This window comes from Hydra vulgaris, chromosome 05 (assembly GCF_038396675.1).
Source record: "Hydra vulgaris chromosome 05, alternate assembly HydraT2T_AEP".
NCBI classification, from domain to species: Eukaryota; Metazoa; Cnidaria; class Hydrozoa; order Anthoathecata; family Hydridae; genus Hydra; species Hydra vulgaris.
This window is the reverse complement of record NC_088924.1, coordinates 23,705,001-23,717,273: the sequence shown is the minus strand read 5'-3', so window position 1 is coordinate 23,717,273 and position 12,273 is coordinate 23,705,001. Positions and strand designations below refer to the sequence as shown.

At 28.8% G+C, this 12,273-nt stretch overlaps 1 protein-coding gene across 2 annotated transcripts in view; it reads left to right on the top strand.

Annotated features, from left to right (window-relative positions):
• Window positions 1–12,273, top strand: part of LOC136080701 (uncharacterized) — a 66,356-nt gene that overhangs the window by 39,715 nt on the left and 14,368 nt on the right. For both annotated transcript variants that reach the window (XM_065797691.1, XM_065797690.1), the window contains exons 18-19: window positions 6,497–6,659; window positions 11,292–11,658. In XM_065797691.1, the coding sequence (XP_065653763.1) occupies window positions 6,497–6,659; window positions 11,292–11,658 (530 nt within the window). The remainder of the gene's footprint in view (window positions 1–6,496; window positions 6,660–11,291; window positions 11,659–12,273) is intronic.

The following is a 12,273-nucleotide window of genomic DNA, read 5'->3' as shown; positions in this document are numbered from 1 at the left end:
GATCTTTGGATGAAATATTTTCTTGTAGTTTGCCATAACATGTTAACATAAGTATGAAATTTATGTTAATAAGTTTTTTGATTATCTTATACGAGTTTTTGTTAGGATGATATCAGAAGATCATCATTTGTACCTTCAATATAAGGGATCTTTTTTGTTAAATGTTTTTTTATTAAAACTTTGACTTAATCAACCAGAATTTTAAATTTGAAAAGTATATTATATCTAAAGAATTTAATTACTTGACTTTTAAGCTGCTATCTTATAAACCTATTTTCAATCAAGATGAGTTTTTTTATTCACTTAGTTATTGTATTTAAATTCCAGAGCCTTTGTTCTTTATCCCATTCTTTGCATCTTAAAACCACTTATGAAGTAAGCAATAAAAAAAAACTTGAAATCAACCTGTAAAGGTGAACAAACTAAGTTTGCAACAACAGCATTTGTAATGCAAGCAGTTGGAAAATTGCATAGAAGAAATGAAAACAATTTAAGGTGGGGAGGTCTTTATAAAAGGGTTGGCAATAATTATTTACAGAGCACGAATAAAGCAATTTAATTTTAGTGTAACTTGCTGTGAAATGCGCCTTTTTTAAGAGTTGTTTTATCGTAATTTCAATAGGATATGCTTATATAATTTTTATACTATAGTGAGAAATAAACAAAAACCTATCTTTCGACTATTCGAAATTTAGGAGATTTTTAAAGGTCAACAATCTTTAAAGCCTGAATACAATGGAAGTTTTTATTTGTATCAGTGACTGATATATATATATTTTCTGATTTTTTTTAGTTTTGAGATGTTTTTTTTGTGTTGATATCAATTAAAAATTAATAAATAGGAGGAGGGAGTCTTAATAAGTTTGGGGTGGGTGGGAAAAATTGCAGAAAACTATTACACATCTCCTTCCTTATATAAGCACTTAGGAGTACACAGGTATGTGAGTTTACCCAAAAGTTTATGAATGCATACAAAGAGGTTCAAAGACAGCAAGAATGTATGCAATCTATCATTAAAACTTGAATTAAAATTCTCAATCTCTACTAAAACATTTTTTTAGCATAAGCATTAAATTTTAGGCAAAATGAGGAGATAAATGTAAATATACTTTCTTTTGAACCAAATCATAATTGTATACCAGATAACTTCAAATTTTGTGAAGTTAGTTAAAACAACAATTTATTAAGTGAATATGATAAAATTTTTAAAGAATATGAGAGCAATAGAATAATTTAAAAAATTGCTGATAATAAAGTTGCTTGAGAAGTAGAAAAATCAGACCATTTAGCACACAGGCCAGTTCTAAAAAAGGAAAAGAAAACTACTAAAATTAGAGCTATACTTGGCGCTTCATGTACAAATAATGGTCAATCATTGATGTGACAGTCTATATTCAGGACCAAATCTTATAACTAAAATATTTGGTGTTTTGTTACATTACAGTAGTGTCATTAAAGGGAAGGATTTTTATAAAAAAAAGCAAAAAAGATAATGTCTGAGGGAGGTTTTGGGTAAAGGTAAAGGACAATAAACAGCCAAGAGTTACAGCAAGACTTTGATTTGAAAGAAAAAGTGGCAAATAACATTAATGTGGAATCAATATCTAATTTTGATCATATCATTTACTCAGAAGCAGAACTAACTAAGAAGGTCCATATCAAATCTCGTAATGATCCCCAGGGTACCACCTCAAATTTGCTTCAAATTTTAACCACCCGCAGTATTTTCGAAAAAAATACAAACCTCAAAATTTCAGCTTGATTAACCAAACCGTTCAAAAGTTATAATTTAATTAATATTGAACAAAATTGGAAAAATTTGAGTATGTGGAGCTTACAGTAGGCTTTTTCAATATTTAACAGATCATAACTATTAACATAAAATAGATGATCACCTGAAATTTTTAAGGGTAATTTCACCCAAATTATTTATTTTTGTAGGTGTTTTTGACTGATTTTAAACAATTTTTAATTTCTTGTACCTCAAAGTTGCTAAATAACGCTATACTAGAAAAATTTTTGCAAACTTCAATGTGCTACAGTTCAATGCCAACAGACAAGCTGTGCCAATTTTTTATTACTTTCGTGTACTTAGAGTAACCACTTGTGGAAATAATTAAAATGATGTGTTAAAAGTTATTTTAGCACTTGCAGCAGCTGTTAAAGTATCACTTTCCTAAGAAAATATAATAAATTACATTCACTTTGTAGACATAGAAAGTAACATAGAGAGATTAAATAAATTATGAAACTTTTGACTGGCAAGGTTTTATATATAGACAATCACCAAAAAAAATTTATATTAAATTTGCATATTTGCTCTTTTTTCAATACTATATCTATTGGGTCTATATCCAATGCTGGTGCTACTAGGTTTGTCATACTTGTTGCGATTTTTTTTAGCTTTTTGCTTTCCATATCCTAATTTGTCGTGTCTTCTTAGATTTCTGAGTGGAGATTTTTCTAATAAAGACACACTCTTTTTAAGAACTGTCTTATCAAGGTCTGAACAACTAAATCCTTCTTCAGCAGCTTCATCTTGACTAACTTATGTGGTTTTTTACAAGTTTGAATTCATTCATACATAGTTAGTACAAACTTTTTGACCAAGTTTGATCTCAAGTTATTTTGCTATTGATATGTTGACTTTACTTAATCCTTTTATATTTTTTTTCTTGTGGACTATAAATGGATTACAATAGAATTTTTGAAGTGCTTCATATCTAGAAATATAGGCTTTTTCATGGTGAAAACATATCTCCTTATTTGGTTCGAAAGTGCATCCTATCATTTGAATAAAAACTTCAATATCAGTATATTTTAGTCTCATTCTTCCTACCATTCTACAATATAAAATTAAAAATATTAAAATCGAGGGTTAAACATAATCTAAAAAAGGCAACCTTTTTATATTTTTCCATCAATAAAATCAGTAAAAATGAAATCTCAAGTACAAGTGTGATTAAAACTGTCTTAAATGCAAGCAATAAACTAGTGCATTTTTAAAAACTAAAGTTATAAAATCCAGCAAATACTGTTTTAGATCTTAATACAAACTCTTGAAGCAATTGAAGTATTTTAGACTCAAATTATAACCATGTGAAAGTTATACCATTATAATTATATTGTATGCATAAAATTTAACAAATACCTATTATAAAATAGTATCAAATAAATTAAGATAAGACACTGATAATGTTATTTTAGGAAAAATTACATTCACTTTTTATGTATTTTTTTAAATAAGTGATATTTCAACAGGCTGCTGCAAGTGCAAAAATAAATTTTTTGTTTTATAAAACACATTTATTTTATAAAACACATTTATTTTATAAGACACATTTTTATTTTTCCACAAGTAGTTACTCTAAGTACAAAAAAGTAACAAAAAATTGACACAGCTTGTCTGTTAGTATTGAACTGTAGCACATTTAAGTTTCAAAAAAATTTTCTAATATTGTGTTAGTTTAAAATCAATCAAAAGCACCTACAAAAATAGATAGTTTGGGTAAAAAACTATTACCCTTTAAAATTTCAGGTGATCATCTATTTTATTTTGGAAGTTATGATCTGTTAAAAATCGAAAGAATCAACTGTAAGCTCCAGATACTCAAGTTTTTCCAATATTGATCAATATTAATTCAATTATAATTTTTAAATGGTTTGGTCAATCAAGCTGAAATTTTAAGGATCATGTTTTTTTCATAAAAATTGTGAGTGGTCAAAAGGTAGTACCAGGTAGTGCCCCAGGGTACCACCTCAAATTTGAAGCAAATTTGAGGTGGTACCCTGGGGCACTTTTGAAAAACTAGGTGATTTCATATGGAACAACTTTAAGTAATGCAGAGTATAAGAGAGTGCTAGGGGAAGAACAAGACACAAAAAATGATAAATTTGTTTGCCAATTTAAAGCTTTTTAAAAATGTGTCATGAACTAAAACCAACAAAAATAAATAGTTTAAAAATTTCTGCATCTATTTATGACCCTCTAGGGTTTGTCTCACCTTAAATAGATAGGCTTAAAACTATTTTTTATATTTTGTGCAGAGACAAAACGGAGTGGGACAAAGTTGTGAGTGATGAGATAGAGCTTAATTGGAAAGAATTAATGCAAAATTTTAATGAGTTGGATTCACTGTGAGTGTAGAAATTTGTTTTTGTGAGAAACGATGAAGGAATACACTACCTAGAGTTGCATAGGTTTTGTGATAGCTTGAAAGAAGTTTATTGTGCAATTGTGTATTTGAAAATAAAAACAAGTGTTAAAGTGAAATTGTTTTTTTATCTGCCTAAACAATAGTGGTGTCATTAAAAGAGCTGAGCATTCCTCATTTAGTATTGTTTATTGTAAAGCATGTTGGTAGGTGAAGTGATTTGAGTGATATTGAATCAAGTTTTAATAAATAATGTTTTTTGAAGGACTGATTCTGCAGTAGCCTTGTGTTGGATAATAGGAAATAAGGAAACTGGGAAACCAGGGGTAGAAAATTGTTTTGTTATGATTAGGAAAATGGTTGAGAGGGTTAAATGTCATATAGCAGGTGTATAGAATACAGCGGATATTCCAACTTGTATGCTTTGTTTTAAGGAATTTAGTAGTAGATGGTTGCATGAACCTAAAATGTTATATGAGGATAAAGTTAGCGCAAAATTATTCAGGGTTCAAAGTGGTTTAGATATAAACTTAGATGTTCTTTTTGAGTTAAGAAACAAGATAAAATAATGGTTGTTAGAAGTTTTAACTTTGTTGAGGTGGATGGTTGCAGTAATATTGGTGTGCTCATAAACATTAATAATTATATTACTTTAAACAGATTGATAATGGGTACTAGATATATACTGAAATTTGTGTCTAATTTTAAAAAATTGATTGAAAAAGCTGATGATTTAATTAAAAAACACATTTTAACTCTTGATGAATACTGCAAACCATATAATTTATGGCTAGTAGTTGTAACCATAAATTAAATAATCATTTTAAAAAATCAGTTGTATTATGGTAACTGCATCTCTAAAGTTGTTTACTAACAATCATAACATACTAAAACTAATAGGACAGTTTGTAACATTAAGATACCTGCATTTCTTCCAACACTCAAATAGTTTATAGCTTACAGGGGATTATCAGATAGTATTACCTGTAATAATTTTAAAACATTTCAGTTGTTGGAAGTAACTTATGAAGAATTTCAAACCTTATTGTGCAAGATTAAATCCATAATAAATAGTAGACCACTTATTTACATGAGTGAAGATGACATGGAAGAAGCACTTACTCCTTTTTATTTAATGTTTAGACGTAATATTAAAAAAAATAGTTTGGAAGTCGATTTAAACCTGGAGATGTTATATGTTAAAAAAAAATTTTAATAAATTGATCATTGATTATCAAAAACGTTTTGATATGGTTTATCTGAAGGAGTTAAAACAACAACATTTGTATAACAAATTTAATGTAAAAAACAAAGTTTTATTTTCAGAATAAATGAGGTTGTATTAATCGATAATAAGGGCTTTATACCCAGATCTCAATGAAAGATGGGAAAAGTCATGGAAACTGTGAAAGGAAAAAATGGCGAAATTCGAGGAGCTAAGTTAAAAGTTTTTTTAAGTAAAGGAATGACTAAAATGTGTTTTTGCCCTGTTCCAAAATTAATCCCCCTCAAAATGAAAGTTTATATGGATAATCCAACAGTTAAAAATGCTTCAAAAAATATATACAGTGTAGTTTCTGAAAAGACTCAGCAAACCTATATGAGGTATAGGTCAATTGATATGTGACCAAAGAGACAGTCTGCCATAGAAGGACAGTATTTAAGATAATTAAAGGATAAGTTTTGTTGGTATGTCAACAGGGGGAGTGTGTAGAAAATTAAGATTTATAATAATCAAGTTGAATTAAAGGTTTTTGTATAACTAAGTTTTTAGTTATTTTATTGGTTCCCTTCAGGCCTTTTGTTATTTGCTGAATAAGAACCACGTGTTGTAAGATTTTAATTGTTTTATTGTAGTTCAACAAGGTGTTAAATTATGTATGAAGTACGTTTATATATTTTTAGTGGAATACATTATATTATTATCAAACATTGAAGTTTATTCTGTTACAGTGTTACAAGATACAGTGAACTAATAGAAGATACAGTTAACTCTTACCTTAAGATTTTACATGTCCCTGTCTAATAAACTTGCATATTCTTCAACTATGTTTTTCAGTTTTAGCAAGGACATTTTATTTAAAGAATTTTCTGTATTATAAATTTTTGAAGAACATTGATCAAAGTTTTCTGATATATGTGTCAATGCAGCGTGTCTATTTAAACCTCTAATTGTTTTGTTTACTTGAGGACACTGATTGCATGCATGTTGCTTCGTGCATTTGCATGCATGTTCCATGTTTCCAGACAATGTATTCTTAAGATTATGTTTATTTTCAAACTAATTTAGATATATAAAAATCAATATTATAAAACAATTTTTATGAAAATATTTCAAACAGGTGAAGTAAATGATAGTGGAGTAAGACATTTAAAAGATCCAGAAAGAAACTGTTTTCAAAGAGCAGGCTGTGACATATTCATTATGGCTACTCAAAGTACTCTCGGTGATTTAGATTTTATTCATTTGTGGCATGATAATAGTGGTGGAGGTTGGTACGTTAAGTAAGTTTTATTTCATGTTGATTTGAATATATATATATATATATATATATATATATATATATATATATATATATATATATATATATATATATATATATATATATATATATATATATATATATATATATATATATATATATATATATATATATATACATACTTGTGCTTGCATATATCTTTAGAAGAGTGCTCAATGAATTAAATTAAATTGAGTTAAAACGGAGTATTTATATATTTTTTATAACATAAAAGTACATATTTTTTACTACTAAAAGTGCTATGCTTATTGCAAACATCAGGTAAAAAACATCATTTTTTCTTTTGGAAAAATTATTCCTGTACAAGAGAAAACTGTTTTTGAAAAATCGAATCTTTTGGTTTGTGGTTATTCAGCAAAAATTTGTTCTTGTGGGGACACTTGGATATTAGTTCTTTTTATTTGTTTAATAATTCTTTTGGATTTTGCAGAGGTGCAAAGTAACAAATTACATTTACTCATGTTACTGTAATTGAGTTGTTATTTATGAATTTCTACTTTTAAAGTTTTTTTTTTAATTTGTACTTTTACTTTTACTTAAGTATTTTTTTTCAAAAGTATTGTACTTTGCTACATTTGAAATCCTATGTTTTTGAGTAAAAAATTAATTATATATTGTTTAATTTCACAAATACTATGGTTTAATTTTTTTTTAGTTGATAAAAATGTTTTATAACTTTATTTCTTATAGTTTTCATTAATGTTTTAAATAAAGGTATGAAGACTGTAAACATGTGCATCACTGGCATTTCAAATTTATAATCATTCTTTAATCGTTCTTATTAGAATTTTAAAAGGAAATTGAAATCGAAGTTTTACTATGTTTACATTTTGTACATAAAAAACACGAAAACAAGAAGTTGTTATTTTCAATTAATTATATAATTACAGTTATTTATATAATTATGCAGTTATTTATATAATTATGCCTTAAATAACATGCTTAAAGTGAAGAAATGAATATTATATAATGACATATTTTAAAATTGTATAATTTCTTTTAATTAACACACTTAAAAGTATCTGTTAGATATAATAGTTCTAAATAAATATAGTTTCCTTTTTTTCATTTTTTTGAGTTCTGCTCACTTTAATAAAGATGACACTTTTAAGTTGCTAAAAAAAAACTGTTGAGCGTGCTCATAACGACTTTTAACTTGGTTTCTTTTCACTTTTTATGACCATAAAAAACTTTTTAGAGCAAAAAAAAGTTTTTAATATTTAACCAAACATCGATTTTTTAATAAAAAAAGTTGACAAACTTGACGTTTGTTTTCTGTTGATTTAAAGTAATGAGTGAAGAAATAATGGAGTTGGACAAATTAGACACAAACCCAGCTGAATTGGAATTTCAACTAACTTCTTTTGAAACAAACCCGTGGCCATATTTAAGTGACCACTTTGAAAAGTGCCCAAGTTGACTGAATTAACAGCATATAAAAATTCTACCTTGAACCTCTGCCAGCATGTTGAGGTAATTTTATATCAATTGTATACCTTTACAACATTTTAACACTTTTAACACCGAATTATATTTGGTGTTAAAAGATTTCACCCAAACATTAGCATGTTAGATGAATATGACATTAGTTAAAATGATGACAAATATTTTTTTACAGAGCAAACATCCATCAAAAATGAAGGCCTTCAGTGACTTATCGACAACAATGAAGCAAAACCTGAAACCACCAGAAATCCCAGCAAAGCAAGGAAAAATAAGTGAATTGTTTGCTATGGGTGCAAACAAATGTTTTGTCACAGGAAAAGGTTGATAAGTTCATGATCCAATTTATTTGTGGCAGCCTTCATCCATTTTCTTTGGTTTAACAACCTGCTTTTAAAAATTTTTTACATGCACTAAATCAGCATTGCATGTTATATCCAGACCGTCCCTTCAAATCAGAATTGATGAAGCTGCCATTTAGTTAAAGAAAACATTACTCTCAACCCTCAGTGAAGTCATGTATGATGCAACAATTTCTGATTGCTGGTCTGCACACCAGCAAAGTTTCATAGGGGGTGACAGCTTATTGGATTGATGAGGAAACCTTGAAAAGGATATCCACCGCACTTGCTTGCCAGAGATTGAGGGGGTCACACACCTTTGATGTCCTGGTAGGCACTCTTGATGACATTTATTGTAAATACAGAATAATGGGAATATTGGTGAGAACCTCAACAGACAGCGGCTCAAACTTTATGAAAGCATTTAGTGTTTTTGATGAGAAAAGCCAAAACAGGAAGCAGATTCGGAATCAGAGTAAGATTCTTGCCAAGAGTCCGAATCTGAGTACTTTAACACGTTTGACATCCTGGAAAAGGACAGTGATCTTGAGTACCAGGTTCCTCCACATCAATGGTGTGCATGCCACTTGTTAAATTTAGTTACCACAACTGATGCTGCCTCGCAAAATAAAACAATGACACATATAAAAGGCTATCACAAGCTACCTTTGGGAAATGCCAAGTAATGTGAAACAGGGCAGGCCGGTCATACTTGGCAGCAAAAACTGTTAAAGAAAAATGCAAGCTTCAGCTTATTAGGTCAAATCAGACTAAGTGGAACTCGATATACATGGCTATGGAGAGAATCTTAAGGATCAGAAAAGAAAAAGGCCCCAATGATATCGGAAATGTGTGTAAAGAATTCGAAGTAAAAATGTTAGTTTTTTATATAATTTAATCAGTGTTATCAAATAAGTTTAAAATAATACCGATTGAAATAATTACTTGCAGTTCTTCTTATATTTTTTAAATATTTATTCCACACCTCTTTGTGCAAGAAATGTCTATAAATTTGCATTAGTTGTGGGTCCTACAGGCTAAATCCAGTTGAAATTGATTTCCTGATGGAATTTTGCACTTGTATGAAACCTGTTGTTAAAGCATTGGACATTCTTCAGTCTGAAACCAACACACACATGGGATGGCTCCTGCTAGTGATCTTTCAGTTACAAACAAAATTTAGCTGCCTTGAGACATCCTCCAAAATGTGTCTGCCCCTTGTTAAAGCAATTCAGAATGGTGTCCAAAAACGCTTTGGTAGAATGATGCAAGACACAGAACTGATTGCTGCAGCAATTCTTCAGGTAAAGTTCAAGAACACCTGAATGATAAGACTGAAAATATAGGAGCAGGTATGATTTTCTTTTTTTTTTGTCATAGTGTCATCTGCTTTGTCTACTTTTTTACTGCTTAATTTTCTATTGTTGTTTAAGTACAGTAAAATGAATCTTTGCATTACTAAAAATATAATATGTATTGTTTTGTTTTTAAACAGGTATGGTCTATGTGAGACAACATTTTGACTAGGTGGCCAAAGTGGAGCAGGTTGGGCAACATTCATTAGATGAAGAAGATTTCTTCTTATTAATGAAATCTTGATTTCATTAATAAGAAGAAATCTTCTTTATCTTACAGGGGTAAGATGAAGAAGATCAAGGTACAGGGGAGGTTGATGGGTACCTCGCTTGCAGTTTGACCAAAATAGATTTGTTGAACTCATTTCCAAGCATCAAAAACCTTTCTCTTTAACTGAACGCTGGTCTTCCTGCTTCTGCTACCTGTGAGCCTCTATTCAGCGGTGCTGGACTCTTATTCACTGCAAAGTGGGCAAAAATAAAATCAGCCAACTCTGAAAACCAACTGCTTTTTAGACTTAATAAAAAGTTTATAGTTTAAATTTATACGGAAATGAATAGACAACATTATTTTTGTTTTTTTATTCAACAGCTTTGTTATCTGACAGGCTGTTAAAAAAGTAATGCAGTAACTTAATTTACATTTTTAATTAGCTACTTTTTACTTTTTAGTAAACTTTTGGATTGGTAACTTTTACTTGTATTTGAGTAAAACTTCACTCAAGTAGCAGTACTATTACTTGAGTACAATTTTTTTTTTACTTTTTCCACCCCTGGGATTCCGATACAATGAAATTATTAGTTTTTTGTATAAGCATATTAGGCAATTTTAATTTATGTTTTAGTAAGCAGGGACATTTTTTATGATAAACCATGTTAAATTGGTTGTTGTTTATAACAAGATTATTTGTTTTTAACAAGGTGTTGTTTTTAACAACATTTTTTTTTTTTAACAACATAATTTAGATTGCTTTTTCTCTTGTACACACTGACGTATCCAGAGGAAGGTAGGCGGGATGGGGTATGCATCCCTCCACCAAAATCTAAAAGTCCAAAAATGTCTTGGACATTTAAAATTGAAACGGAGGACAAATGTTTTATTTTTTAGAAGATGCAAATGTGATATTTCAACATTCTTTCTCCACCACCACCACCACCTAAAATTCCTGAATTCCTGCATTCTGCTGGTGCAGAACTATTTTTCCACAATAATAAAAAAAAACTTTTACCTGATGATTACATTTATTTTGAAATGTATATTTGTAAAAAATGTGCACTTTTATTCATTATATTTAGACTTATTATATTATTATTATATTATACTTTTATTTATTTTACATATATATATATATATATATATATATATATATATATATACATTGTTGAACAAGGTTGCTGTCCGGAGAGGCTGCTTAAAAATTCCATTGTAATTTAGATTTTTACTTTAATATATAGAAATATTATAATCATTGACCTTCAGACTGAAAAAAGGTTTATTTTCAATGGTCATTGTTGGATTGCTGTGGATCGTGGCTTGTGTAAGCTCAATTGTGTTATTCCAGTAGCATCAATTGAAGAATCTTCAAATTTTTTTTTTGTTTTCATAAACAAAGCACAATTTAAATTGTATGATGAACATTTATGGTTTTCAATTTTTATGCGTTCACCTAAAAGTTACTTTACTAGATGTCAAAGGTTATCTGTTGCAGTATCTTTAATTCTTACTTCCATGATGGTAAACACAATGTTTTATCAGCATGTTGCTTCAGAAGTTCCAGCTGCAGAAAATAAAGTTGGCAATTTTATTTTTACATGGACACAGGTTTTATTTATAATTTTTTATAATTGTTTATTTAACTTCATCTTATAATTGCATTTCATTTGAGTTTGTGTAGTTAAAAATGTGTATACAGATGGGTGCAAAAAAAAGCCACATTAAATTTTTTGATAAAAAAACAACAAAAAGTGTTTTAAACTCGTAATTTAGGACAATTTTTATAAAAGTGAATATAATATCATTGTATATTACATATAATGAAAGGAATGTAGGATTTCTAAAGTATTTTTCAAGTTTTAACTGTATAAGTACTTAATTGGCCATCCTTTGTTTCTTATGACTTCTGCGCATCTAGAAAACACACTACCTCCAAGTATTTAAAAAAAAGTCATTTGGCAAAGCATTTCTACCTGCAGGAAGAATTTGGAACAGTTCATCTTTATTTGTTGCCATATGATCTTGTAATTTTTTATCCAATATAAACAAAAGATTTTCTATTGGATTTAGATCAGGAGACTGTGCTGGCCAAGGCAAACTGGTATCAATTTAGATTCTTAATATCTTTTTTATTAATTGTGCCATATGTTTAGGATTGTTATGTTGAAAGATCTAGTCACCATTAGGGAAAAATTGTTCTATACTTGGTTTGAGTTGATTAAC